General features: G+C 49.0%; 1 protein-coding gene, 1 long non-coding RNA gene and 4 other non-coding genes across 6 annotated transcripts; 3 read left to right on the forward strand and 3 right to left on the reverse strand.

The window, feature by feature from the left end:
* Positions 1-1795: 1795 nt before the first annotated feature.
* TRNAK-CUU (transfer RNA lysine (anticodon CUU)) lies at positions 1796-1868 on the reverse strand. Its single transcript has one exon. It is a non-coding gene; the product is annotated as a tRNA-Lys (tRNA).
* A 383-nt stretch (positions 1869-2251) lies between these two features.
* Positions 2252-2323, reverse strand: TRNAA-UGC (transfer RNA alanine (anticodon UGC)). Its single transcript has one exon. It is a non-coding gene; the product is annotated as a tRNA-Ala (tRNA).
* A 3498-nt stretch (positions 2324-5821) lies between these two features.
* TRIM7 (tripartite motif containing 7) lies at positions 5822-18654 on the forward strand. The gene is made up of 7 exons (XM_049874455.1): positions 5822-6340; positions 7283-7378; positions 10841-11071; positions 11753-11775; positions 12070-12185; positions 12462-12497; positions 16688-18654. Exons 1-7 carry the CDS (start codon positions 5822-5824, stop codon positions 17197-17199), a joined length of 1533 nt encoding a protein of 510 aa, XP_049730412.1. The 3' UTR covers positions 17200-18654.
* LOC126070362 (uncharacterized) lies at positions 13582-20309 on the reverse strand. The gene is made up of 3 exons (XR_007516198.1): positions 20151-20309; positions 16517-16574; positions 13582-13805 (listed from the first exon to the last, which is right to left on the reverse strand). It is a non-coding gene; the product is annotated as an uncharacterized LOC126070362 (long non-coding RNA).
* A 69-nt stretch (positions 20310-20378) lies between these two features.
* TRNAT-UGU (transfer RNA threonine (anticodon UGU)) lies at positions 20379-20451 on the forward strand. Its single transcript has one exon. It is a non-coding gene; the product is annotated as a tRNA-Thr (tRNA).
* Positions 20452-23626: 3175 nt separating this feature from the next.
* TRNAP-UGG (transfer RNA proline (anticodon UGG)) lies at positions 23627-23698 on the forward strand. The gene has a single exon. It is a non-coding gene; the product is annotated as a tRNA-Pro (tRNA).
* Positions 23699-25621: the final 1923 nt, after the last annotated feature.

Raw genomic sequence — 25621 nt, forward strand, 5'->3', positions numbered from 1 at the left:
CCTAGGGTAAAATCACCACAAAGTTATAGTAAAGCAGGAAGAAAGATTTTATTCGCCATATGTTGAAAGAGGCAAAAGTGGGAAATAGACAAGCATGCTGCCAGAGCTGTCTGCCCAAGTCCGATGAATGTTAATGAATTATTAGTATATACTGACATTACAAATGGATAAAATCATTAAAAGTTTCACCTTTTCACAGCTGGCTAAAAGCTGCTCAATTACCGTGATTCTACATTTTTTATTATCTTTCTTAATAATCATTGTTACAGGTTTAGTAATGACAGTCAGAAGGGTCTTCATTGGTCCAACAAATCTTACTGTTTACTAAATGCTAATAGAAGAAGATAAGAATGAAAAATAAAATATGTAGGTCTTTTGTGCTCTAAGTGTTTGTTTGAAATAAAAAAACCAAACCAAACCTGTTGTTAACTCATAGCAACCTTATAGGACAGAGTAGAACTGCTCTCAGAGGGTTTCCAAGGAGCACCTGGTGGATTCCATCCACTGATCTTTTGGTTAGCGGCCAAGCTCTTAACCACTACACCACCAGGACTCCTGCTTATGTGAGTGGTTCCCTAAAAGATGTTTTCCAAGATTGTCCTACCTATGGTTTTTATACCTTAGGGCCCAGTTGATGTGTCCTTGTGAGTCCAGTTCTAGCTGGGTCACATTCCTTATATTCAAGGACAGGGAATAATGGCTTCAGTTTTAACTTCTAGATCAGAAGCCCTTTCCAATGATGTCCGGGCTTTCCAAGCGAAGAGAACATGATAGTTGCCACAGGAACAAGCCTGAAAAGATAATAATGTTGTATAGAATTGGATTAGAAACAATAAACGAGAGTGACACTGTGATCTTCAGAGTCATTTACCTGAGTATATCCCTGTGAGGAGCAAAAGAGGGTCCCTCTCCCTGCTGGGTGGTGCCCTGTAGGCCCTGCAGTGGTTATTATCCTGTAGGACAGACAGTGAGAGACACTGGTAATTTTAAGGGGAGAAGTCACATGTTTAGATTTGGTTAAAGCAGCCCATTGCCCTCAAGGCTGTGGAGAAACAGGAACTCTCATACATGGATGCCAGGGAGGGAATATCAACCCCTCCAACTAACAGAGGGATGATTTGACCATTTCTATAAAATCACAATCACAGATACCCTTTGTCCCAGTATTCTTTCTGCGGGGAGTTTTCCCCGCAGATATTTAAGTGCAAAAGTGTGAAATGACAAACACTACATGCCTATTACCTAAAGCACTGATTGTAATAACGAAGGTTGGAAACAATGCGAATGTCCATCAGTAGGGGACTTGTTAAACAAACTATGATTCGTCTACAGCAGAATATTCTGCAGCTGCAAAGAAGACTGAGAGCATTTTCTATGTATTGAGATAGAAAGATCTCCAAAATATAACAGCTGTAAGTACCTTTTTTTGTGTCTAAAATAGATGAAAATAAACATATATTTGGACCAAAAACTCTGGAAGAATATATACGAAGATACAAAAGTTGTTACCTGTGGAGTGAGGTTGAAAGTTACATGCTTGTCACTGAATACCTTTATATATGGTTCCATTTTTTAACCATGTAATGTATTACCTACTCAAAAGATGTTAAAATTATTACTTTGTTAGTAGATAAGGATAAATTAATCCACGAAAGATGGCTTATCCACAAACCTTGGACTGAATATTGACAAGTTTCCGCGTTAGCATTTCTTTGATTTTCCAAAGGCCTTATTTGTCGGGCGACAAATTGTTCCGTTTAAAAGACATTGGCGATTTAAGCAAATAAAAACCTCCCGCCCAACGTGGGGCTCGAACCCACGACCCTGAGATTAAGAGTCTCATGCTCTACCGACTGAGCTAGCCGGGCACTGAAAACAAGTTACTCTAGTTTACTATTTCAAGGTTAAATTGGCTTTGTCTCCACCTCCAAGGATTGAAAATGCGTTTATGAATTGGGGTACAATTAAACCACTAAAGGACACTGGCAGCCCGAGAAATGCAAATTCTGCCGTCAGTGCCTGAGTGTCCCTCTCACTTCCATCGTCTTCTTCTTATTCTACCCTATCAGAAGCTTAGCTCTTTTCCATCCGCGGGAAGGGCACTGGTGAAAAGATTTCGAAGGAAAACATAGTCACCCTCGTATCACTGACGTACTCAGCCTCACTAATTTTTTAATCCCGTGTTTGATCGCCTCGGAGGAGAGCTGGTCCTCCGAAATTTGGGAAGGAAAAGCGAAACCCAAACACGTCGTGGAGATGCCGGGGATCGAACCCGGGGCCTCATACATGCAAAGCATGCGCTCTACCACTGAGCTACATCCCCAACCGACCAAACGGTTCTTCAGTACTCTCTTGGCCACTGCTTGACGCAGGACGTGGATGGGACAAAAGAAAATTGATTAAAAAAAAAGACGTGGATGGGACAAAAGAAAATTGATCACAAGTGTGTTATTTGCGGGCTGTTCCAGGGTCTTCCTCTGACTTAAGGTGAACGGATCTCGATTGAGGGATGCCCCGGGAGATAACCGAGACGGGATAAGCACCTGTGGGCAGCGGAGGAAAAAGGAGAAAGAAGTCATCAGGTACGATGCTCAAGACGAACTGTGACCCGAAAAAGGAAAGTACGGATGCAGCAGGATGCTACATTTTGTTTTTAAAAAGGGGTGGCGGCAAAATATATAATATTTGTATAAAATACCCTAGAACTGTGTTGAAAATTGATTGCTTGAGGTGGGGAGGGAACTGGGCGTAAGCGACGGGTGGACTTTTTACTGTGAACCGCTCTATATCGTCTGAATTTTAAACCATGTTTAAATTAATTCAATTAAAGTTTATTAAGCGCCTACTACGTGCCAAGAACTGCTTTAGAAACTGGGGGGGGGGGGAGGGGGTTCAGCCGTAGACACCAATACAGTCCATTCGCTTTTAGAGTTCTCATTCCAGAGGTAGTAGAATGCTAGAGAGAAAATAGAGCCAGAGATGAGGGTGAGAGTGTGGTAAGGCCAAGATTTTAAACAGTGATGTCGGGGCAGGCTTCACTGAAAAAATGACATTTAAGCCAAGACTGGAAGGATGTGGGAAGTGAGCTGTGCTGGTATGTGGAGGAAGAGAGGCCTAAGCAAAGAGAACAGCCATGCAAAGGCCCTGAGGTAGGAGTCTTTCTGACATGTTGCAGGAAGAGGAAGAAGGCCCAAGTGGCCGGGGTGTAATCAACAGGGCGGTATAGTAGGAGATGAGCGCAGAGTCGTGGGTGTAGGAGGTGCCTAAGCAGAATGGATAGGGCTTTTAGGCTATTGTAAGAACTTTAGTTTTTACTCTGAAGGAGGTGGGAGACACTGGAGGGTTTTGAGCAGAGGAGGACCATTATCTGACCCAACATTTTAACAGGTTTGTTCTGGCTGCTGGGTGGAGAAGACAGGGCAGGAGATCTGGGCAGTAGGGGAGAAAACTGTTGCAATCATCTGAGACAACGTAATGGAGGAAGTGAGAGGTGCGAGAGTGAGGAGATGCTGAGGATTGTGCATGGGGGGTGAGCAAGAGAGGGGTCATGGATGAGAGGTCCGCCTGAGCACCTGGAGGGTTGGAGCTGCCGTTAAGCCGGATGGGGTGGGGAAGGCTGTGAGAAGAGCAGGTGGGGGCAGATTAGAAGTTCAGTTTTGGACACAGTGAGCATGTGACACTTCTTAGAACATGCAGGTAGAGATGCTGTGTGGGAGTTGGATGTGGGAGCCAGGCATCCTACAGGGACCTGGACTGGGGATGTGTACTGTGGAGGCTTCAGCAAGCAGTGTTATAGATGGAATTGTGTCCCCCCAAAATATGTATTCCAAATCCCAACCCCTAGACGGTCAGTCCATTCAGGTTCACAGCGACCCTATAGGATAGAGTAGAATTCCCCCCATAGGGTTTCCAAGGAGCTGCTGGTGGATTCAAACTGCCAGGTTAGCCACTGAGCTCTTAGCCACTCATTTAACCCCTATATCTATGGTTATAATCCCATTTGGGAATGAGTTATCTTTGTTATGTTAAAAACCAAAAGAAATCCATTGCCATGGAGTGGATTCCAACTCATAGTGACTTTATAGGACAGAGTAGAACTGCCCCATAAGGCTTCCAAGGAGCAGCTGGTGAATTCAAACTGTCCACCTTTTGGTTAGAATAGGCTCAAGCATAACAACGATTGTAGGGACTGCGCAGGACCGGACAGTGTTTCGTTCTGTGGTACATAGGGATGCTATGAGTCGGAACCAACTCAATGGCACTTAACAACAGAAACACCTTTTGGTTAGCAACCTAGCTCTTTAACCACTATACCACTGAAGCAGTATTAGTGTAGTATGTCTTAAGCAAATCTCTTTGAGATATAAAAGAGATTAAACAAGTAAGTGAGCAAGCAGAGATGGGGGAAGATAGATGCCACGCCACATGAAGATCACCAAGGAGCCAAGGAATAGAAGCTGAGGAGACAAGGAAGGACCTTACCCTGGAGCTGACAGAGAGAGAAAGCCTTCCGCTAGAGCTGGTGCCCTGAAGTCGGACTACTAGCCTAACTGTCAGAAAAATAAATTTCTGTTCTTTAAAGCCACTCACTGTGGTATTTCAGTTATAGCAGCACCAGATAACTAAGAAAAGCTGGGAAAGGATCTTTCAAACTGAGAAAGTAGAGGAGATCACAAGGGAGTGAGCGTAGGTAGAGGACCAAGACTCTGCTAGGGCTGGGAGAGGAGAAGGAAATCGCAAAGGAGGCCAATAAGGGGGGTAGGAGGCCAGTAGGGTGGGAGGAGAGGCAAGGGTCCTGAAAGGCACAGAGGAGGAAGCATCAGAAGGCAGGTGAAGTGAGGTCTTTGAAAGAACCTTCAGAATAGGATTGTGGAGGCCAGTGGTTTTGAGCAGAAGAGGTGCGTAATCTGACCTGAGATTTTAATATAGCATTGTTTCGAGGAGGACGGGGCGGGGGCAGGGCCGGGGGGAACCCTGATCCTTGTGGCCTCGAGAGGGAATGAGGAGAGAGAGTGTGGAAACAGATAATCCTGGCAGCCCTAGAAAGGGCCTGTGGAGACGAGCTGGAGGGGCAAGAGAGGCTTTTTTTGGGGGGAGGGGTGAAGTGTGGCGGAGAATAACATCGAGTAAAGTGGGAAAAATTGATTGTAAATGTACCACTTGTTCAAAAACAAATATTAAATAAAGAATAAACAAGAGGTAGAGGAGTAGAGGGAAAGGTAGCTACAGAAGTGGATATAAGGCTATGCTGTAGGTGGGTGGCAAGAATAGGTCCTGGACCCTAAATTTCACTCAGCAAAGGGCCGGGACAGACCTGCACTCGCGGAATCTGACACCGTGGCCCTTGTCCCGGTCGTGGTGGGTTGGCCTCGGGCGGTAGCCTGGAGTGGCGCCTAGCCAGGCTTGTGTGCCCACCTGTCTCGGCCCGTTTCCCGCGGCTGACTGGGTCAGGCTGGGGCGGCCTTGAGAGGCCCGCAGCGGGGGTGACGGAGAGAGGCGAATAGAAGAGGTTTCCTCGGGGCCGGGAGTCATGGGCCAATGCCGGGGCTGGAGGACGCAGGCTCAGGGACGCAAGGCGCGGTCTAGAACTTGACTACCTTCGCTCTCTGCCGCCCCGCCTGTCAGCAGCGCGCACGCTCCTCTCCCGGCTCCCAGCCCGAAGCGCTCTCAGATCACCGCTCCGCCTGCTCCGCGTCAGCCCTGGCCTTCCGCTCCGACTGTACGTTCGGAGAACCGACCAGGCCGCGGCGCTCGGAGCCTCCCACAGTCCGGCCCAACGGCCTCCCCCGCGCCGCCTGACCCGGGTGCGCGGAAGGTGTACATGGCGGCGGTGGGGCCGCGGACTGGCCCGGGCGCCGGGGCCGAGGCGCTGGCTCTGGCGGCAGAGCTGCAGGGCGAAGCGACGTGCTCTATCTGCCTGGAGCTCTTCCGCGAGCCCGTGTCCATCGAGTGCGGTCACAGCTTCTGCCGCGCCTGCATTGCGCGCTGCTGGGAGGGCCCTGGCACTGGGGTGGCAGCCGCGTCCCGCGCGCTGCCCTGCCCGCTGCCCTGCCCGCAGTGCCGCGAGCCCGCTCGCCCCAGCCAGCTGAGGCCCAACCGGCAGCTGGCCGCCGTGGCCACGCTGCTACGCCGCTTTAGCTTGCCGGCAACCACGCCGGGGGAGCGTGGGAACCCGGATTCCGCGGCACGAGCGGCGGCGGCCGGGTGCGCGCTGCATGGCGAACCGCTCAAGCTCTACTGCCAGGACGACGGACGCGCCATTTGCGTGGTGTGCGACCGCGCCCGCGAGCACCGCACGCACGCCGTATTGCCGCTGGACGAGGCGGTGCAGGAGGCCAAGGTGAGATCCTGCCACACCCCTACCTGTCCCTAGGAACGTGGTCCCCCGCCCGGTTCGCCCCACCTGCGCGCGCAGTGTATAAAAAAAGGAGCCCCTGCCTTCTTTCTCCTCTCCCAGCCTGTCCAGCACTGCCTCCCAGGCCGACAGCGGCTCTTCTCTGTCATTCTCAGAGCACCACCACCACTCCTGTTTCCTTCTGAGCGCCATACTGGGTTGTCCGCGCGGCGCCCTCACGAACTTGGCGATTTTCTTTCTGTCGGCACCCGGCTTCTAGCAATACCAGTTATTGCGGCTTTTCCCCCGCGGGAAGTCCCCACCGCATCCGCACACACGACGCCCCCATTCTCAGCCCTTTCCCCGGGGCATGGCTCTGCTCAGCGTCCCCACCTCCTGAGACCGAGTGGGACGATCTCTCCAAGAGGTCGGTGGTGGTCAGAGGCTCCTGAGTTGAATGGCGCGCCATCTGCGCTGTGTGTCAGTGCTGTCTTTACTGGGCATCCCTTCTTTCTTGTCTCCTTGCTGGGGCCAACGTGGAGTGTGTGCCAAGGCCTCGGGCGCACACAGGCCCCATTCTTTCTTTGCTCCCCCACCCTGTTCCAACCCTGCAGTCCAGAGGGTCTTTCTGATGATGAGGAGGAGAGCAGAGGAGAGAAAAAGGTGGGTTGGGCTGGTGGCGAGTTTGTGTTTCAGCCTGGATTGTGTAGCAGATATTCTTGGGGAAGTGAGGCTCCAGGGCCTTTGGAGTCACCTTGAGGCTGCCCAGTATCCCTGTGCCCAGCCTGTGCATGCTACATCCATCCTGGCGTCCAGAGGTGGCTTGGCTTCTCCCTGGCCTCTTCCTCAATGGGCAGGGCCTTTGCTTTCTCCTGGATGTCTCCTGGAAGGCACAGGTGGTGGTTTCCAGAACCCTCCTCACCGCCTCTCCCATCTCACGTCCCTCAGGAGCTCCTGGAGTCAAGGCTGAAAGTATTGAAGAAGGAGCTGGAGGACTATGAGGTGTTCCGGTCCATGGAGGAGAAGGAAAGCAGGGAGCTCCTGGTAAGCGAGGCATGGGCCCCTGTGGGAGACAATTGCAGGACCACCTGCCACCCCTGACTCCTGTGTGTATGGTTGGAGTGTGTGCTTATGGAACAGCAGAGGTAGGTTTTAGAAAGATAATAGGGTGAATAGTATATAGGATGACCATATAATTTATTACACAAGAGATTTTGAGAGTGAAAGAGGTTCCTAATAATCATTTCCGAACAACTGGCTTAAATTGAAACTATCCCAGGGAATCAGAATGTATGGTCACCCTAATATCATATAACACCCCAACTGGGATCTGGGGCAGCATTTTGTGATTGAATACATTAATATTTCTGCAGAGAAACATAAATATCCGTAATAGGGAGGAACATAAATACAATAAATAGCTTCATGTCAGTTCGGGGCATATTTAGTCATCAAATGAGTTATGAAAAAATTTCCATTTTCAGACTTTATTATAATTTGGAATTGAGGCTAAGGGAGAAAGGGTGTGGGGGTGCATATCAGAGCTGCTCCCCGACCCCAGCAGAAGGCAGGAGGTTTGGGGACTTGGGTTTACAGCAGCTCCTGCTGTGCAGCTGAGGGTCCCCAGCACTTCAGTGAACTAGGATGATATTTTGTCTTCCTTACCTTACAGTGGAATGAAGATTTCAGGAGAGGATGCAAGTAAAATGCACTTGGGAACAGGAAAGCGAGATTAGGTTCATTTTGGTTAAGGTGGGCACACGTGGGTCACTGACTGTCATTTGTCTCGCTCACATATTCAGTTCCTAGCTCAGAAAGTAGATGTTGAAATAATGAAAGGATCCACTAGGGCCTGTTGAAAACTAGAGGAAGAGCAACTTGCCGATGGTTCTTTCTTCAAGTTGAAGAGGGGGGAAGGGACAGGCCCTTGAGTTGAGATGCCCTAGAGTCCTTTCCTCACCTGCAACTGCACCTGTTACACCTGCATCCAGTGTGCACCTTTTCCTTCCCATCTGATCGCTCACTTCCCTGCACAAGAAACGGCTCACGTCTCCTGACCTTTATCCCTCCTTGGCTGGAGAAAGGGATAATCATTTGTCTTTTCAGTCATTGTTTTACATCTGTGACCCAGAGAGCTTTCCTACAGCATGGGCAGCTTCTCGGTCTCTGTTAGGACCGCGTCCCATGACTCTGTTTAGCACCTTCCATCTCTGTCCTCTCCTGACACCCACCTATCTACCTGTGCTTCTAGCCCACACATTCTTTATAATTACAAAATGCCTGCTTAATGAAACAACAGAAGTGGAGTATAATTGTTGTTGAAAATGTTCTTACCATTTAGAGGAGTGGTCCTCAACTGGGGATAATTTTGCCCCCCTCTCCCCTGGAAATATTTGCCAATGTCTGGAGATATTTTTGGTTGTCAACACTGGAATGGTATGGTATGATATGGACACTTTGTGGGTGGTCGAGGCCAGAGATGCTGCTCATCATTCTATACTGCTCAGGACAGCCCCCCTGCCCCCTGCAGTGTTGCGTAACTGTGATTTAAAGTGTTTGGGCAAATGCTATTTTACTTGTGTTATTTCCTTGGGAGGCAATATGATGTAATTGTAAAAATTGTAGACTCTGGAGTTAGATTCCCTGGGTTAGAATCGTGGCTTACCACTTACTGACAATGTGTCTGTGACTCTGTCCCTTATCTTTAAAATGGGATAAGCCAACAATAAAAAAAAAAAAAAGATGATAAATGTTCCCACCTTGTTGAGTTGGTATGGGGTTGAGTGAGTTAATGCCCATAAAGTGCTCAGAATGGGGCCTGCCACAGGGTATGTAAATACTTAGTAAATGTTAGCAGCTGGTGTTTGCTTTCCCAACATGCCAGTTGAAGGAAAGAGGTGGGGGCATTGGTAAGAAGTCTGTGGAGCTGTGGCTTGAACCCAGGTTTCCTGACTTAAAAATTCACTGGCAGTCTCCTTTTCTAGCCAGTCTTTCTTTTGCCTGGAGTTTCAGGGAAGGGGAGTTGAGATTGTCCTGGTAGGGCTGAATCCTTATTTGCCACCGGCCAGGTTTCCTCAGGCCTCAGCTCTTTGCTCCTTTTATCAATGTGGAGGCCACATGTGTGTTCATGTGAAGAACAGAGGAAGAATCGGGAGTGTGAGTCTGTCTAAAACCACAGTAGTGAAAAATACTGCGTATGACGTTAATGCAAAGAATAGAATATAAAGCTTGCACAGAGCATTTGTGTAGAGAAGAATTTGGCCTTGCCCAAAGAGAGGTCTGACTTTTGTCCTCAGCTTCTGGGAGGTAATCTATGTCATACTTGATAGGAGTATCTTTGTTTAGGGCAGGATCTTAGGGTGGGACTCTGGCCACACCAGAAAGACCAACCATGTGATTTAGGGTGAGGGCCTTGGGTCACATGGTTTCAATTGACCTGGAGACTGAGTTCAACCACATAGGCCATCGGTCAATCAGTCATTCCTAAGTAATGAAGATTTAATAAAAACTCTGGACACTGAAGCTTGAGTGAGCTTCCCTGGTTGGCAATACTCTGTGCATATTGTTATACATCAGTGCAGGAGAGGACAGTGGAAGCTTTGTGTTTGGAACCCTTCCAGACACTACTCTATGTGTCTGATTTTAATGTATATCCTTTCTTTGTAATAAACAGTGACTGTGAGTATAATAGCTTTCAGTGAATTCTGTGAGTCTTTCTAATGAGTTATCAAACCTGAGGGTGGTCTTGGGAACTCCCAAAACCTGCAGTTGGTGTCTTCAGGATGAGCTGGAGAAAGAGCAGAAAGGTACGGGTAGTTGTTGTGGAAGTGAGGGTGGTCTTGTGGAAGAGTGTGTGACCTCTAAACTTGGTAGTTGGCTCTAAACTTTGCAGTTTAGCTAACTCCAGGCAAGCATATTCTCACTGGGGTCATTATGGGTGTGCTGTTACCTCTCATCACCAGCATCGTATTTTCCTTCCTCCCTTCCTTCTGTTTTTCTGCAGCTCCTACGTTTTGTATTATGGGCATGTGGTAGCTTTAAAATTGCTAAAAAAAAAAAAAAAAAAAAGCACTCTTTTAAAAGAAGTAAAGAGAGTTAAGTTTGAGGCGTGACAAAATAAATGGGTTTGGGGGAATTAAAAAGCTGCCTCAGTTTATCCTTAATAAGCCTCTTGCACTTATTTATTCCTCTCACTTTTAAAATGAGAAAACTGCAGCCCTAGGTGGTGGTCCTGGGATAGTTTCAAGTTGCCCCAGGTTAGGTGGTAAAACTTAGGTTCAAAGATACATGTGTTGAGACTGCTGAGTACACTGAGTTGGAATATTTAAAATCGTGTGTATGTGTGAGTGAGTGTATGCATGCGTGTGGGGGGTGTGTCTTTGACCCCTAAAACACTGAGGGAGATGGAACCGGGCCCTGTAGGACAACACAGACGCTCCTGTCCAAATGCCATGTCTCAGTGTCTAAGTATCCTTGCCTTTCCAACCTCTCCTCCTCTGTGGACAGAAGCAGATGGCAGCTGAGAGAGAAAAGGTGGGTGCTGAGTTCCAGGCACTGAGGGCCTTCCTGGTGGAGCAGGAAGGCCGACTCCTGAGCCGTCTGGAGGAACTGTCCAGGGAAGTGACACAGAAGCAGAATGAGAACCTGGCCCAGCTTGGGGGTGAGATCACCCAGCTCTCCAAGCTCAGCAGCCAGATCCAGGAGACAGCTTGCAAGCCTGACCTCGACTTTCTCCAGGTGAGTCTGGCTCGGCCAGGGATTTGACCCATTTACTGTAAGCCTTTGGGAAGGGTAGAGTGACCAGTGTCAGATCTTGTGAGCAGAACTACACAAGCCAGAGGCAAACGGGACTGGGGAGAGGCGCCCTGATTCTCCTGGGGTTAGAGGTCTAAAGGGGTGTGATAAAACTTTATTGACCATGATCCACAGAATATATTTTACATTGTATTCTAGGATACACATACTTGAGACAAAAGTCTCAGAAAATAATAACCTTTACTACGTGATACACTTTGATGTTTTCTATCTTATTTCATTTTTTAAAAATGGTCACCATAATCCACTAATTTCCCAAGCCACTAATGGGTCAAGAATAGTAGTCCTCACCATCGCATAAGCGGTGTGACTATAGTCTTTTTTGGTTCCAAGAGCAGATGCTCTGGTGAAGATTTCGTAATAAAGAGAACATTTACAGAGGTGTGGGCAGGGGTGAGGGGCTCACTGAGTTTATGAGACACCCAGAAGCTAGCCACAGCGGGAAGTTGTTGCCACCAGGGACCCATGCAGGCTATGGAGCAGGGTATACCTGCTTATTGTTTATTTTTCTTGGACACAGGCCAAGGGGCTCGTTTTGTTTTCTTAAAGGTGAATGGAAGTTACACAGTGCTGACTTGGTTTTTCTTCTATCTTTCCTTCTAGGAGTTCAAAAACACACTAAGCAAGTGAGTGAACCTAACAGCTTCTGGGGCCTCTCTAAGCTGTCCCTTCTCCTTTTCCACTGAACTCTCTCTTCATTCCCCACCCCTGCCCTCTGGCCACCTCCCCCACATCCCCAGCTGTCTTACCTGGGTATGTTCTGAGGCAAATATCTGCCTACCTGGCCATGGGTATTCCAATACCAGGCTGGCCTTTCCCTTTTCTACCCCTTCCTGATAAGACCTTGCCAATGTATTTGTCAGAGCCCAGTGGGGGTGGGATGGTGTACATGGGCCTTCCTTAGGATCCCTGTCCTGCAGGTGCAACAATGTGCCAGGCCCCAAGCCGACCACAGTCTCTTCTGAGATGAAGAATAAAGTCTGGAATGTTTCCCTCAAGACCTTTGTCTTAAAGGGGCTGCTCAAGAAGTTCAAAGGTAGGGGCTTGGGTGTGGGGTGGGCCATGTGGTATAGGTGGTGGTGGTGGTGTGCTTTTGGTAGTTCAGGGATCCCAAGGGTGTGACTTTCCAGAAGCTGTGACAAAGTGGTAGCTAGAGTATGTCAAGGTTAGGCTGGTGTTGAGAGGTGGGGTGGCTAATCGGGGGTATTTAGGGAATGAGTGAGTCAGTTGGGTTATAAATATTGGGAAGGTGGTGTCATTGCCAAACACACACAGATGTCATTCACGAACTCCCTTTGTTTCTCCTCCTCAGAGGATCTTCGGGATGAGCTGGAAAAAGAGGAGAAAGGTATGGATGGTTGTTGTGGAATTGAGTACTGATTAAGTGGCAAAGTAGAGAATCTGCACCCTGCAGTGACTGTCTCTGGGCTTTGCACACAGTTGGTTCTTTCTTTCAGCCCTGCCTCACAACCCTGCTGGTCTTCTTTCCCCTTCTCCCCGAAATCCGTGCCTGCCTTAGCGCTTCTGACTCCCTCAGGCAGCAGTGAGGCCTGTGGGCCTGTAAGCTGTGGGTTGGTCAGGAGCAGGAGTGCTCTGCACCTTGGGATACTTAGATTTGGGTGGGCTTGTTGGCCACCTGGATGAGCCTCTCCCCACTGTCCCCACTCCCAGACAGATGGGGACAGCTTCTGGGAATGGGAGTTTGTGTGCACAGGTCAGGAGAAACGGGGAGACTGAAGACAGGAAGGGCAATGATTGTTCTTATTCCTGCAGAGCTGTGCAGTAAGTGGGATGAAACCCTGAGGAAACGGGTGGGCACATAGTCTTCATGCTGATGACTGAGCTAAGTCAGCATTTACATGGGTAGAATCTAAACCAACTGTCTTAGCCATTGCCTTAGTTATCTAGTGCTGCTATAACAGAAGTACCACAAGTGGATGGCTTTAACAAAGAGAAATTTATTTCTCATAGTCTAGTAGGTTACAAGTCCAAATTCAGGGCGTTGGGTCTAGGGGAAGAATTTCTATCTCTGTTGGCTCTGAAAGAAAGTCTTTGTCCTCAATCTTCTCCTGGTCGACGAGCTTCTCAGGTGCAGGGACCCTGTGTCCAAAGGATGCGCTCTGCTCTTGGTGCTGCTTTCTTGGTGGTATGAGGTCCCCCTGTCTCTCTGCTTGCTTCTATCTTTTATATCTCAAGAGATTGCCTCAAGACACAATCTAATCCTGTAGGTTGAGTCCTGCCTCACTAATACAACCACCGCCCATCCTCCCTCATTAACATCACAGAGGCAGGATTTACAACATATAGGAAAATCACGGAATACCCAGAATCATGGCCCAGCCCAACTGATACACACGTTTTTTGGGGGGACATAATTCAATCCATGACAGCCATCTAGTGCTGCTATAACAGAAATACCGCGAGTGGATGGCTTTAACAAAGAGAAGTTTATTTTCTCATAGTCCAGTAGGCTAGAAGTCCGAATTCAGGGCAAATGGCTCCAGGGAAAGGCTCTGGAGGAAGGTCCTTGTCATCAGTCTTCTCTTGGTCTGGGAGCATCTCAGCACAGGAACCTCAGGTCCAAAGGATGCACTCTGCTCCCAGCACTGCTTCCTTGGTGGTATGAGGTCCCCATGTCTCTATGCTTGCTTCTCTCCTTTATATGTCAAAAGAGACTGACTTAAGACACTATCTAATCTTGTAGATCTCAGCAATATAACTCATTAACATCTCATTAACATCATAGTGATAGGAATTACAACACAGGAAAATCATATCAGATCACAAAATGGCAGACAATCATACAATACTGGGAATCATGACCTAACCAAGATGACACTTATTTTTGGGGAACACAATTCAATCCATGACACCAACCAAGCCAGACCATGCCTCTCCTCTGCTCAGAACCCTGCAATAGTCCCCCTCACTCAGTAAAGGCCACAGTCCTCACCATGGCCTTCAAGGCCCCACTGGATCTGGTTTCATCTTCACGCTCTCCCCCTTGCTCACTCTGTACAGCCACACACCCTCCTTGCTATTCCCGGAATACACCAAGCACATAACCACCACAGGTGTGTGTTTAAAACCATTAAAAAAAAAGAAATAGAATAGAAAACATCAAAATGTATCACATGTAGTAAAAGTATTATTTTCTGAGACTTTTATCTCAAGTATGTGTATACTGAAATACAATGTAAAATATATTCCTGCGGATCATGGTTAAGAAAGTTTTGTCACACCTTTTAGACCTCTTGACTACTAACCTAAAGGTTGGTGGCTTGAACCCACCCAGCGTTACCATGGAAAAAAGGCGTGGTGATCTGTTTCTGCAAAGATTACAGCCAAGAAAACCCTATGGAACAGTTCTACTCTGTAATATATGGGGTTGCCATGATTTGGAATCAACTTGATGGCAATGGGTTTGTTTTGTTTTTTTTAGCTTTAGACCTCTAACCCCAGGTGAATTAGGGTACTTCTTCCCAGTCCTGTTTGGCTCCGAATTGTATGGTTCTACTAAATAAGCAACACCATGATAAAAGGAGAAAATACTGAAGTTGTTAAAGATTTCATTTTACTTGGATCCACAATCAACAGCCATGGAAGCAGCAGTCAAGAAATCAAAAGACGCACTGCATTGGGTAAATCTGCTGCAAAAGACCTCTTTAAAGTGTTGAAGAGCAAAGATGTCACCTTGAAGACTAAGGTGCGCCTGACCCAGGCCATGGTATTTTCAATGGCCTTATATGCATGTGAAAGCTGGACAATGACTAAGGAAGACCAAAGAAGGAACTGATGCCTTTGAATTATGGTGTTAGGGAAGAATACTGAATATACCGTGGGCTGTCAGAAGAACGAACAAATCTGTATTGGAAGAAGTACAGCCAGAATGCTCCTTAAAGGCAAAGATGGCAAGGTTTTTTCTCGCATACTTTGGACATGTTATCAGGAGGGATCAGTCCCTGGAGGACATCATGCTTGGTAAAGTAGAGGGTCAGCAAAAAAGAGGAAGACCCTCAGTGAGAGGGACCGACACAATGGCTGCAACAATGGGCTCAAACATAACGACGTTTGTGAGGATGGTGCAGGACCAGGCAATGTTTTATTGAGTTATTTGCTATGAGTCAGAACCAACTAGATGCCAACTAACAACAACAACAACACTAAATTCACAGCCAGCACTACACTGGTTGTCCGTTTGTCTGAAGCATGCTTCCCCCGGATAGCTGTGTAGCTGGCTTCTTCACCTCTTTTATGTCTTGACTCAAATGATACCTTTTCTTCCTTTTTTAAAATTTATTTTGTTGAGAATATACACAGCAAAATATATAACAATTCAACCATTTCTACATGTACAATTCAGTGACATTGATTACAGTTGTGCAACTATTCTTACCCTCCTTTTCTGAGCTGTTCCTCCCCCATTAACATAAATTCACTGCCCCCTAAGGTTCCTATCTAATCTTTTGAGTTATTGTCAGTTTGATCCCACATAGAAAATTCTTAAAAGAGCATAATGCTCAAGGAAGACATTTTTTTACTAGTTAAACTAAACTATTGTCTGGGTTTAAGAAGACCTCAGGGGATACTTTTGGTTTATGTTTTAAAGATTATCTCAGGGCAATAGTTTCAGGGGTTTATACAGCCCTCATGGGGCTGTCTGGAGTCCATGAGAATCAAATGGCACCTTTTCATTGAGGCCTTCCCTGAGCACTCAAGTTAAAACTATAGACTGCTGTTTTTACTGTGCTTATCACTTATTGTCTCTCTCCCTGCTAGAAAGAAAGCTACATGAGGGCGGGGACACTGGACTGTATTGTTCTCAGTGGTAGTCCCAGTGCCTGGAACAGTGCCTAGAGCATAGATGTGCTCAAAGCAAGTGTACACATTTTAACTTTTTATTATGGAAAATTTCATACACAAAAGTAGAGAGATGAGCATAACAAACTGCCACATACACACCATCTACCTTCAGCAATGATAATTCATGACTAATGTTTTTCACGTACACCCATACTCACTTCTTCCCACTGGATTAAACCAAAAAAAAACCAAACCCACTGCTGTCGAGTTGATTCCGACCCACTGGATTATTTTAAAGCAAATCATAGATAACATTTCCATAAATATAGCAGTATGCTATTTCTGTAGGCTTTTTTTTTTTTAACATAACCACAAAACCATCATCACACCCAGAAAAATGAACGATTCTTTCTAATATCTAGTATTCAAATTTCCCCAGTTGTCTTTTAAATTGGATTTGTTGGTCTGTTTGAATTGAGATCCAAATCAGATCTATCTATTGCATTTGTTTGATTTCAATAAATACTATTGGGTAAGAAAATAAAAATAAAAAGTCAACTGTACCTGGGAGGCAGAGGGTAGAGGATTGATTGAGCATTGGGCTTAGGTGCCAGAAGGATACCTAGAGGAAATGGAGCTGGGTTTACAAAGAAGTAAGGGGAGTGTGGCCTTGGAGAAGGGGGCTATGCAAGATGCCTTTATGGTGACATCTCTCAATCTGTCTCTGCCCTGCAGTGGAGCTGACCTTGGACCCTGACACTGCCAACCCCCGTCTCATCCTCTCTCTGGATCTTAAGAGTGTGCGCCTTGGACAGAGGGTCCAGGACCTGCCTGATCACCCACGCCGTTTCGATACCAACACTCGGGTGCTGGCATCCTGTGGCTTCTCCTCTGGCCGTCACCACTGGGAGGTGGAAGTGGGCTCCAAGGAGGGCTGGGCCTTTGGCGTGGCCCGCGAAAGTGTGCGCCGCAAGGGCCTCACGCCCTTCACGCCTGAGGAGGGTGTCTGGGCGCTGCAGCTCAACAGCGGGCAGTACTGGGCCGTGACCAGCCCTGAACGGACGCCCCTCAGCTGTGGGCACCTGTCCCGCGTGCGGGTCGCCCTGGACCTGGAGGTGGGGGCCGTGTCCTTCTATGCTGCAGAGGACATGCGCCACCTCTACACCTTCCGTGTCAACTTTCATGAGCGAGTGTTCCCCCTTTTCTCTGTTTGCTCCACTGGTACTTACTTGCGAATCTGGCCTTGAGTATCACCCGTCCCCAACCCCCCCATCCAGTCATGGGTGAACTTTTGGGTCTATCCTCCTCCACACCTTGCCCCAGAGGGGCTTCTGCAGAACACAGCCTTGGAGGCATAAGAGTGGGTGATTGAGGACAAGGGCTCTGTGGTCAGTTGAGCAGGGCAAGAAATGCATGCCTTGGGCCCTTAGGGCCTGTCCTCTCCCTGATGCTGGCATGTGCTTTAGGCCTGAGCCTGAAGAGGTGGAGGCAGATAAGGATAGGAGCCCAGTTTGTGTACCTCCCCTGGGGTACTGAAAGAGACTAATAGGGGCGCTTCCTATCATGTGGGTGTTACTGGGCCATCTGGTTTGTGGACTATTGAGCTCTGATCCTGTGCTGTCCTCAGTTGCAAGGGGGCAGGTTTGGGCCTGGGCCAGCCAAATTAATTATTCTGCTTTGCTTTTTGTCAGCTGTCAGCTCTACCATCAGAGGTCATGAGACCTTTAGATCCAGCTGGCCTGAGGTTTCTACTCAGGGAAGGACACTGTACTCTCAGCTCAGAGGACAGTCTGGGCCAGAACTGCATGGAGACCCTTGGCCTTATATGCGAGGAAAAGACCACACAAGAAATCTCAGGACAAGATCGTATAGGCATTACTACCTTCCAATACCCCTTAGTCAGATAATTCAGAGCCATATGTACATCCTTGACCACAATGACAGCCAACACGTGTTCTCACAGATACCTAAACCCCATCTTCAAGTGCCAAAGCACTGTCTCCCTTGGGTAAGGAGATCAAAGGTTCTGAAAGTTTGAAATGCAAGTTGGTATTTACAGTTTTACAGATGCAACTAGCACCAGCATAGAGATGCACTGAGCACAAACCTGTCCCTCACACCCTCTTTCTGGAACTTCCAAAATGTATGTTAACAGCAGAGGTCCCTAGTGCCAATGTAGCTGGCCGAACCATCCTTTTCAGCCTGCGCCCTGACCAGTTGACCAGCCTCATTATCCCCTTGGCTAACTGTTCCCTGACTTCTGATGGCTGGGCTTCTGGGAGAATGGTGGTAGTTTTCTGCTTAGTGCTCCCCAGGGATAGGGGTCGGGGAGATGGAAATACAGACTGTGAGCTTATCTTTAGGGTGGCTTGACTCATTCTCCCCTCTCCCCTGGTCTGAGTACAGAAACACAGGCCGGAGCAAGGGTTTCTGCCAGATTGAGTGTGCACGTGTGCTTATGTATGTGAATGTGTGCATGTCTGTTTATGCTGACCAGGCAATCAGAACCCTGTGTCCCTAGGGCTGGGGACAGGGCCATTTATGAGTCCAGCCTATGGCAGCATTCTGAAAGGTGAAGGGCGCTCTTAAATCTTATGGCCTTTTCATACAGGGAGAGTACTCTAGAATATTGTAGTCAATCCATGTATTTGAATACCACTGATATCCACAAGGAAAGATGATTTCTAACTTTCATTTTTTAATTAAACCATCTGATGTTTATCAGAGATAAAGACAGCTGTTTGGACCTCTAGTTTATATAACAGTTGTGCCAAAGATTCACATATTAGTAATTGTAATTACTAATAGCGCAGCACATATCACAGGTCACAGAAGATCTGGGTGTCTGGTGCAGGCCAAGAGTATGTGGAGGTGCCACGGATACCTGTAAGGCCAGGTGTAGGGACTGTGGGGGTTGCTGTCTATTTTCAGCTTTTGTGTTTGTGAATGTGATTGTGGGTCTATCAGAGTATGTGTGTTTACAGAATAACTGCATGTGTATCTGAAGAGATGTAACAACAGTTATAGTAATAACTGCACGTGGAAAGGAAGAGATGTTCTCTCTTGGTGACCAAGGCAGAGTGGTGACTTTTGATGTCAAAGTGCTCGTGTGTGAGTATGCATGCATGCATTTTCCTCTCCCATCCTTTGGGTGCTGGTAAGATCAAGGTCTCTGAGAACAATGACTGGCCTAAATTGGGCCTTTCTGACCCCACCCTTTAGTCCCAGATCCCTGTGAACCAGAAGAGTCACCAGAACTCAGGTCCCTGCAACCCCACCCACACAGGGTTCCGCAGCATCCAGACTGGGGGACACCCAGGGGCCTGTCTCTGCCTGCCCACTGACTTGTCTCCTGCCCTTGCAAGGGCCATAGGGCGGGCTGGCCACGGCTGCCAGGCCAAGGTCCACCACCTACAGCTGCCACTTTCTGTCTTTTGCTGAAATGGGGCTCCTGCTCTTCACGGCGGCCTTCACTCTCTCTCCCCTGTGGGCCCTTTGGGAGTCCTGAAGGAGCCAACTCCCCATGATTCAAGGTGGGTCCTAAAGGTTGCCTTTTCATAATTCTCCCAAAGGTGCTGCAGGGCTAGGAGGCACAGGCCCTGACCCAATTTCGGCCCAGCACCCCCTTACACCCCAGCCTTCTGATTCTCCCAGCCACTCTCTGAATTTTTGCCTCCGGATTCCCCCACCGTGCCTTCACGGCCCCACCTACCCCAGGTCCCACCTTCACAGCCCAGACCTGGATTCCCCTCAGGACAGGCCTACTGACACCTTCCCCAGGGACGATTTCCCAATAAGCGAAGTACGCACAGGCTTAATTACTAATCTGTAGCGCACAAATTCACCCAGTTTTCACCACATCTTGTGCACTACAGATTAGAAAGTAAACACAAGCACGTGCGTATCTCGCTTAATGTAAATCGGTGCATACCGTCCTTAATGGTTAATTCACCCGGACCCTTCTCCTAATCCCTCGCTCACAGCCCTGAACTATGGGTTCACATCCTCATACAAAGCAAGCCAAGGAACCCTCTCCCCAATTCTGCCCTCGCGGCGACGAACACACATCCCGCCGCCTGCCTTGGGCTCTCCTCATTGCTCCGCCCAGCGGAGGCACCGCCCCCGCTTTGCCCCAGCTTTGGGTCCCCCATTGGCCCCTGCTGCTGCGCGCCGGGTCCTCACCCCACCCTTTACAGACCCCGCAGACACGCAACGCAGGTCCTCTCTCCGCCCGGCTTGCTCCCAGGATTTGCCGCCAGGCCTACGTGGTGATGGCAGCCGGACCGGACTCCAGGGGCAGAAGAACGCTAGCTCCACCTTTTGTCACCGAACGCCTTGATACAACGATCTGCGATTGCGCAGTCTGCAGCTGCGCAGCAACGATGACAGCGTCAACAACTCAAGCGCGAGCCTCCGAATTGTGGCTGGCTCCATAGCTCAGGGGTTAGAGCACTGGTCTTGTAAACCAGGGGTCGCGAGTTCAAATCTCGCTGGGGCCTGCACTTTTCTTTTTTCCCCGTATGTTTCACCCTTCTCTTCTGAAGGGAGATTCGTGAAGGAAAATCAATTTCCTCCATTCTGGACCGCCCGACCCTGGAGGAACAATTTCTTTTTCCCCCTCATGTGCAGGCCGCCCCAAGGTCCCTCCCTACTGTCGCTTTAATGTCCAAAAAGCCCGACTCTGCGTTTATTCCTTTTTGGATCACAGGCTCCGCTGGCCACATGCGTCTTCGCCAAGGCCCCTCGCTCGCTTTTATCTGCGCCCGCTCCCGGCAAGTTTATGGCGACACTTTGGCCTTTCGGTTTTCTCTCCTGTCGCTCCCCTTGGGTCAGGCGCTCGCCTCGGATCTCATCCTTTCTCTTTCGCTGCGTGTGACCCCTCCCTGTCTCCCGGGATGGAGACCACGGTGTTAACGCGACCTTTCGGCCCTGTCCCTCGGCTCGCTCCTCTCCCTCCCAGGGTTTGTCTTCGCCTCCTCCCGCGCGCCCTCAGCGTTAGTTAGGTCTGTCCCGCCTCTGCTTGGCCTCCCTCGTGAGCACCTGCTTCTCTTCTCTGTGGCATTATGAAGAAAAGTGCAAACAAATGTCTAGATTCGCGACACCCGAGCCTCCAGGATGTAATTTTGTTATTTTCTCTTCCAGTCTTTTTTTTTTTTTTAATCCGTTTAATAAACAAAAAATTGAAAACCCAATGGAGCACAGTTCTACTCTGACACACATGGAGTCGCCATGAGTCTGAATCTACTCGGCGGAACTGGTTTAATATATGCTGACCATCTTTGACCATCTAACTTTATTTATTTATGCTGTTAATGGAATTCAAGTTTACAAAACGGGGCGCTGCCAGAGTTGGGTTGGCCAGGACCGCTGAAGGCCTTCGGGCGACCCTCTCGACACCCCTTCGGGGGCAGGACGTGTCGCAGCAGCCTTGTCTGAGGCGTGCCCAGGCTTGGCTGCGTTCTCCCAGGCCGCAAAAGCCCTCTTTCCAGTCAAAGTGGACCCTGAGAAAGTACCTTCCAAAGAGCCTAGACTTTGCGTCCAGACCCAGACGGACTCATTCGTGGGCACTTTCGGGTACTCATGCGCCCTGGGGTGCTGGGACTCGTCGACTCCAAAGCGCCTGTCCCACGGGAAGGTAAGACCTCACTGTAGAAGCCTCCCTCCCAACTAAAACAGTGGACATCGAGGATGCGTGTGTGTTTGTGGGAAGGGGAAAGGGGTTAGTTGACAGGCGGTACCCTAACAGTAGTTATGCAAACTGATGAATGAGTCTCAGGCCTAGCGCTCAGGGCGCTCAGTGTCTGAGCATCACAGCCGCACTGGCAGATGCCCATGTCAGGATCCGGCGAGCGGACGGCGCCCGGGGCCGAAGGGTGTCAGGGAGGATTTTCTGCGAGTCTGGAAGGGGCCCAAAGAAGGGAGACTGCGCACATCCGCAGGTCACCTGGCCGAGAGGTGAGGCGTCGGGAGGGGGGTTCCCAGGAGCACGCCCCTGTCCAGCCGGTGTTGGAAGTGCGGGTAACAGCCTTTTGGGGAGAGAGGGCTATCGCCGGTGGGGCGGACACTTGGCGGGGGTGGGCGTGTTCATCCGGGCATGTTCACTACGGAAAAAGCCGAGGGTCAAGTACCGAACTCTAGAGAAGGTTTGACGGAACAGAGACCGGGAGGGGCCAGTGGAGAGATAGGAGGAGGCCTTGGGAGGACAAGGTGCCAGACCCGGAACCCAGGTTCTGAAGAGGGCGGGCAAGGGGACGGAGTGGATAGGTCAGCAGTGTCCCAGGCGCACAGGGCTAAGCAAGATCACGGAAAGTAGGAATGGAAAAATTAGCGCTTGACTCCTTGGAGTAGGTTAACCATCATCTTCCTCCCAAGCTGTTTTTACATCCATCTGCGTGGGGATTTTTTCTGCTGGTGGCACAAAAATAAATCTTTGATACAGCTCTGATTATGTGAATTATACAACAGGGAATCCAAGGCACTATTGTTTTACTCCTAAGTAACCCAGTGCAGTTAAAGCCCTTTGCGGAAGAGTTGGTCCAAGACGAGAGAGGGGAAGAACGATCGTATAGCTCTGGCCTCACACACTTGTTTGCCTCACACACTGGTTTGCCCAGTGCAGGAGGCCGCTCAGGCGCGATACCCGAAGAACGTGGAGAGAGCGGGGAGTGAGGGGACGAGGAGCCCAGGCAAGGGGATTAGGCACTCAATCCTGGGACTCCGGTGCGACCGGGACCCAGGCGGCAGTGGACGCAGTGGCGATATTTGGGTTTGGTCTTACTCAGTATTCGAACTGCGGCTTAAATGGACCAGAAAACCCAGCTTGTGGGTACACTGCAATCGCATTCCTCCACTTCGTGAAGTTGGAAAGATGTCTTTGAGCGACTTTTAAGTTACATAAAACCACGTCACAAAGTAATATGTAGGCGGTGACCCTATTTTTGCTAAGATAAAATTACCTGGAGTGTGAGCGCGCTCGCTGATATGAGTTTCTAAGGACGTGCACCAACCAGCGAGGCCAGAGTCACCACTGAGAGGTCAGGGTTCCTGGTCGTCTGTCATTTCTGCCACACATTTCCGTACATTTTATGAACATTTTGCGAATAAGTATGTATTGCTCCGTATATTTTGATAAAACGATAATGAAAAGGCCTGCCCCCTTACCAGGCGCCCTATCGTGAAGGGACTACCCAGGTTTCGCTTCTCGGGGTGGATGACCCAGCCGGTCCACTACCCTTACAAGCCCGGCGTCCAACTCTCTCCCGGGAGCTCGCGGTTCTCTCCTGGAGCCCCCCGGCTCTCCCAGCCTCTGCGCCCCGCTCCTGGGCATCCAGATACGCCTTACTTGGGCTCCCTTGGGAGACAGCGTCCCACTCCCAGAGCGGATGGATGCCCCTTTCAGCTGTCCGAGTAGCACTAGCGGGGAGGCGCTCATTCTGATTCCAGGACATCTCAGAAGGCTGAAGAGATACGGCGAGTTATACTGCTTGGAGCCACCCGATATCACGAGCTGAAGGTGGGTGCGGAGATAGCTGAGTACAGATAGGTCGGACATAGGGACCACTGAAACCCCGAGACATTAGGAACTGTTGGAAATACAAATCCATTTTTTGGTGATGAAACGACCCACAGGGAATCGACTCAGAAATTGATACATGAGCACATCGCTTAGCGTCCGGCTCGTTGGTCTAGGGGTATGATTCTCGCTTTGGGTGCGAGAGGTCCCGGGTTCAAATCCCGGACGAGCCCGCTTTTTAACTTCCCCTTATATTCTGACCGAGTTTCTTGTTACTTTGACAGTTTTGCTCCTGGGCAAGCCTGGGGACGCCACTGCTAGGGTAGAAGAGTAGATGGGAGAGTGAGTGGCCACGCCAGAACACAGGCTTTTTTTTTTTTGACAGTTTTGCTCCTGGGCAAGCCTGGGGACGCCACTGCTAGGGTAGAAGAGTAGATGGGAGAGTGAGTGGCCACGCCAGAACACAGGCTTGGCGGTGTGAGATAAGCGCAAAGCATACTCCCAAGGACGGTATTTGCCTAATGCATGGGAATGCTGTGCGCAAGCGGGAACGTCTGCGTACGCCGTGGCGTGGCCGGCAAGCGAATGTTGTCTGGTTGCAAAGCTTGGGTCGTCGGGCCAGCCTTACACAACCACCCGGTAAACCTAGACCTGTGTGTTCACCCAAGCTGTGGGAGGCATTACGAACAGTCAGGAAGACCTCAGAGGACTTCGCCTCTGTAGTTTCCGTAGTATAGTGGTTATCTTGTTTGCCTCACACGCGAAAGATCCCCGGTTCTAAACCGGGCGGAAAGGTGCTCACAAACTCTTCAGTTACTTAAAGTTTATTACACTGGGGGGAAAGCTGGAGATTCAGCGAGACAAGCGTGGTCTCTGCCCAGGGTACCTCACTAACGTCTGCACCTGGTTACAGAGGTGTACTGTTATCCAGGAAAGAGAGAAAGACATTTATTTACATGGCCGGCTTCTAGCCTCAGCCACCCGCACCTAAGAAGACTCGACATCCATCTTCTGCGTCCTGACTTCGTCACACATAACGTCAAGGACATTGGCGCCCACGGACCGGGCTTATGCCGCAACCAGACACTGCGAAACAAAATCCCATACCCGGAGTCCCATGGGACCGACGGCGGGCGCCTAATTCCATCCAGTCCATCTTTTGAAAAAAAAAAAAAAAAAAAGAAAGAAAAGAAACCGAAACCAAACCTACTACCGATTCACGGCGACCCTGCGGAGCATGGTAGAACTGCCTCATAGAGTTTCAAAGTAGTACCTGGCGGATTCGAACTGCTGATATTCTGCATAAGCAGCTGTAATATTTAACCACTACGCCACGAGGTTCGTAATCATGAAGGAAACAAAATCCTCTTAGCGGTGGGCAGCGGCTGTACTCAAATGCAATGCCTCGAATCACACCGCCAGGATATTTCAGTGCTGTAAGCGCTTCTGTGTTTCTCTTTAGGATGAATATTATCCCTAAGGTTCTGGGTCCAAACAAGTCGTTGGGCCAATCAACTGACTACCCACATCCCATCCAGCAGAATTCACTCACGCAGGGCCCCGGGCGCGGAAACTGGGCTCCACAAGAGCGCGGACTGAGGACAACTTGGGAAGCGCAGACCCCACGGCTTGGTTTTAGGAAGGGCACTCAAGAAATTACCCTGCCTGTCATCGTTGGGGAGTGGGCGCGGGAGCAGGCGAGGGGTGAGGGCTTACACTTTTTTTTTTTTAACTGTGGGCGTGTGTTGTTTTTATACCTTTTTTTTTTTTTTTAAGGGGGGCAAACAGTACTCAGTCTCCATTTTTTTTTTTTTTAAATCCCTTAAGTTTTTTTTTTTTTTTGCCCATGGCACCGACACATTCAGAAGTGGCTCTTTAGTGACCACGTTGGCCGCGGTCTCAAAAGCTTCTATCCATGCAGCTTTGCACTCTTCGAACAAGCTTCCACCCTTTGAGCAAGTTTTCCAGCTCAAGGTATTGGATCTTGAGAGGACATTGTTAAAACACGTTTGGCTACACACTGTAAACGGATTTTTTTTTTCCAGATTATAAAAATTCACCATTAAAAAAAGCAAAATATAGAAAAGTCTATAGAAACAACAAAACACCAGTAAATCCACAACCCATAGATAATAATTAACATTTGGTGAACTGGA

This window comes from Elephas maximus, chromosome 2 (assembly GCF_024166365.1).
Source record: "Elephas maximus indicus isolate mEleMax1 chromosome 2, mEleMax1 primary haplotype, whole genome shotgun sequence".
In the NCBI taxonomy this organism is placed as follows: Eukaryota; Metazoa; Chordata; class Mammalia; order Proboscidea; family Elephantidae; genus Elephas; species Elephas maximus.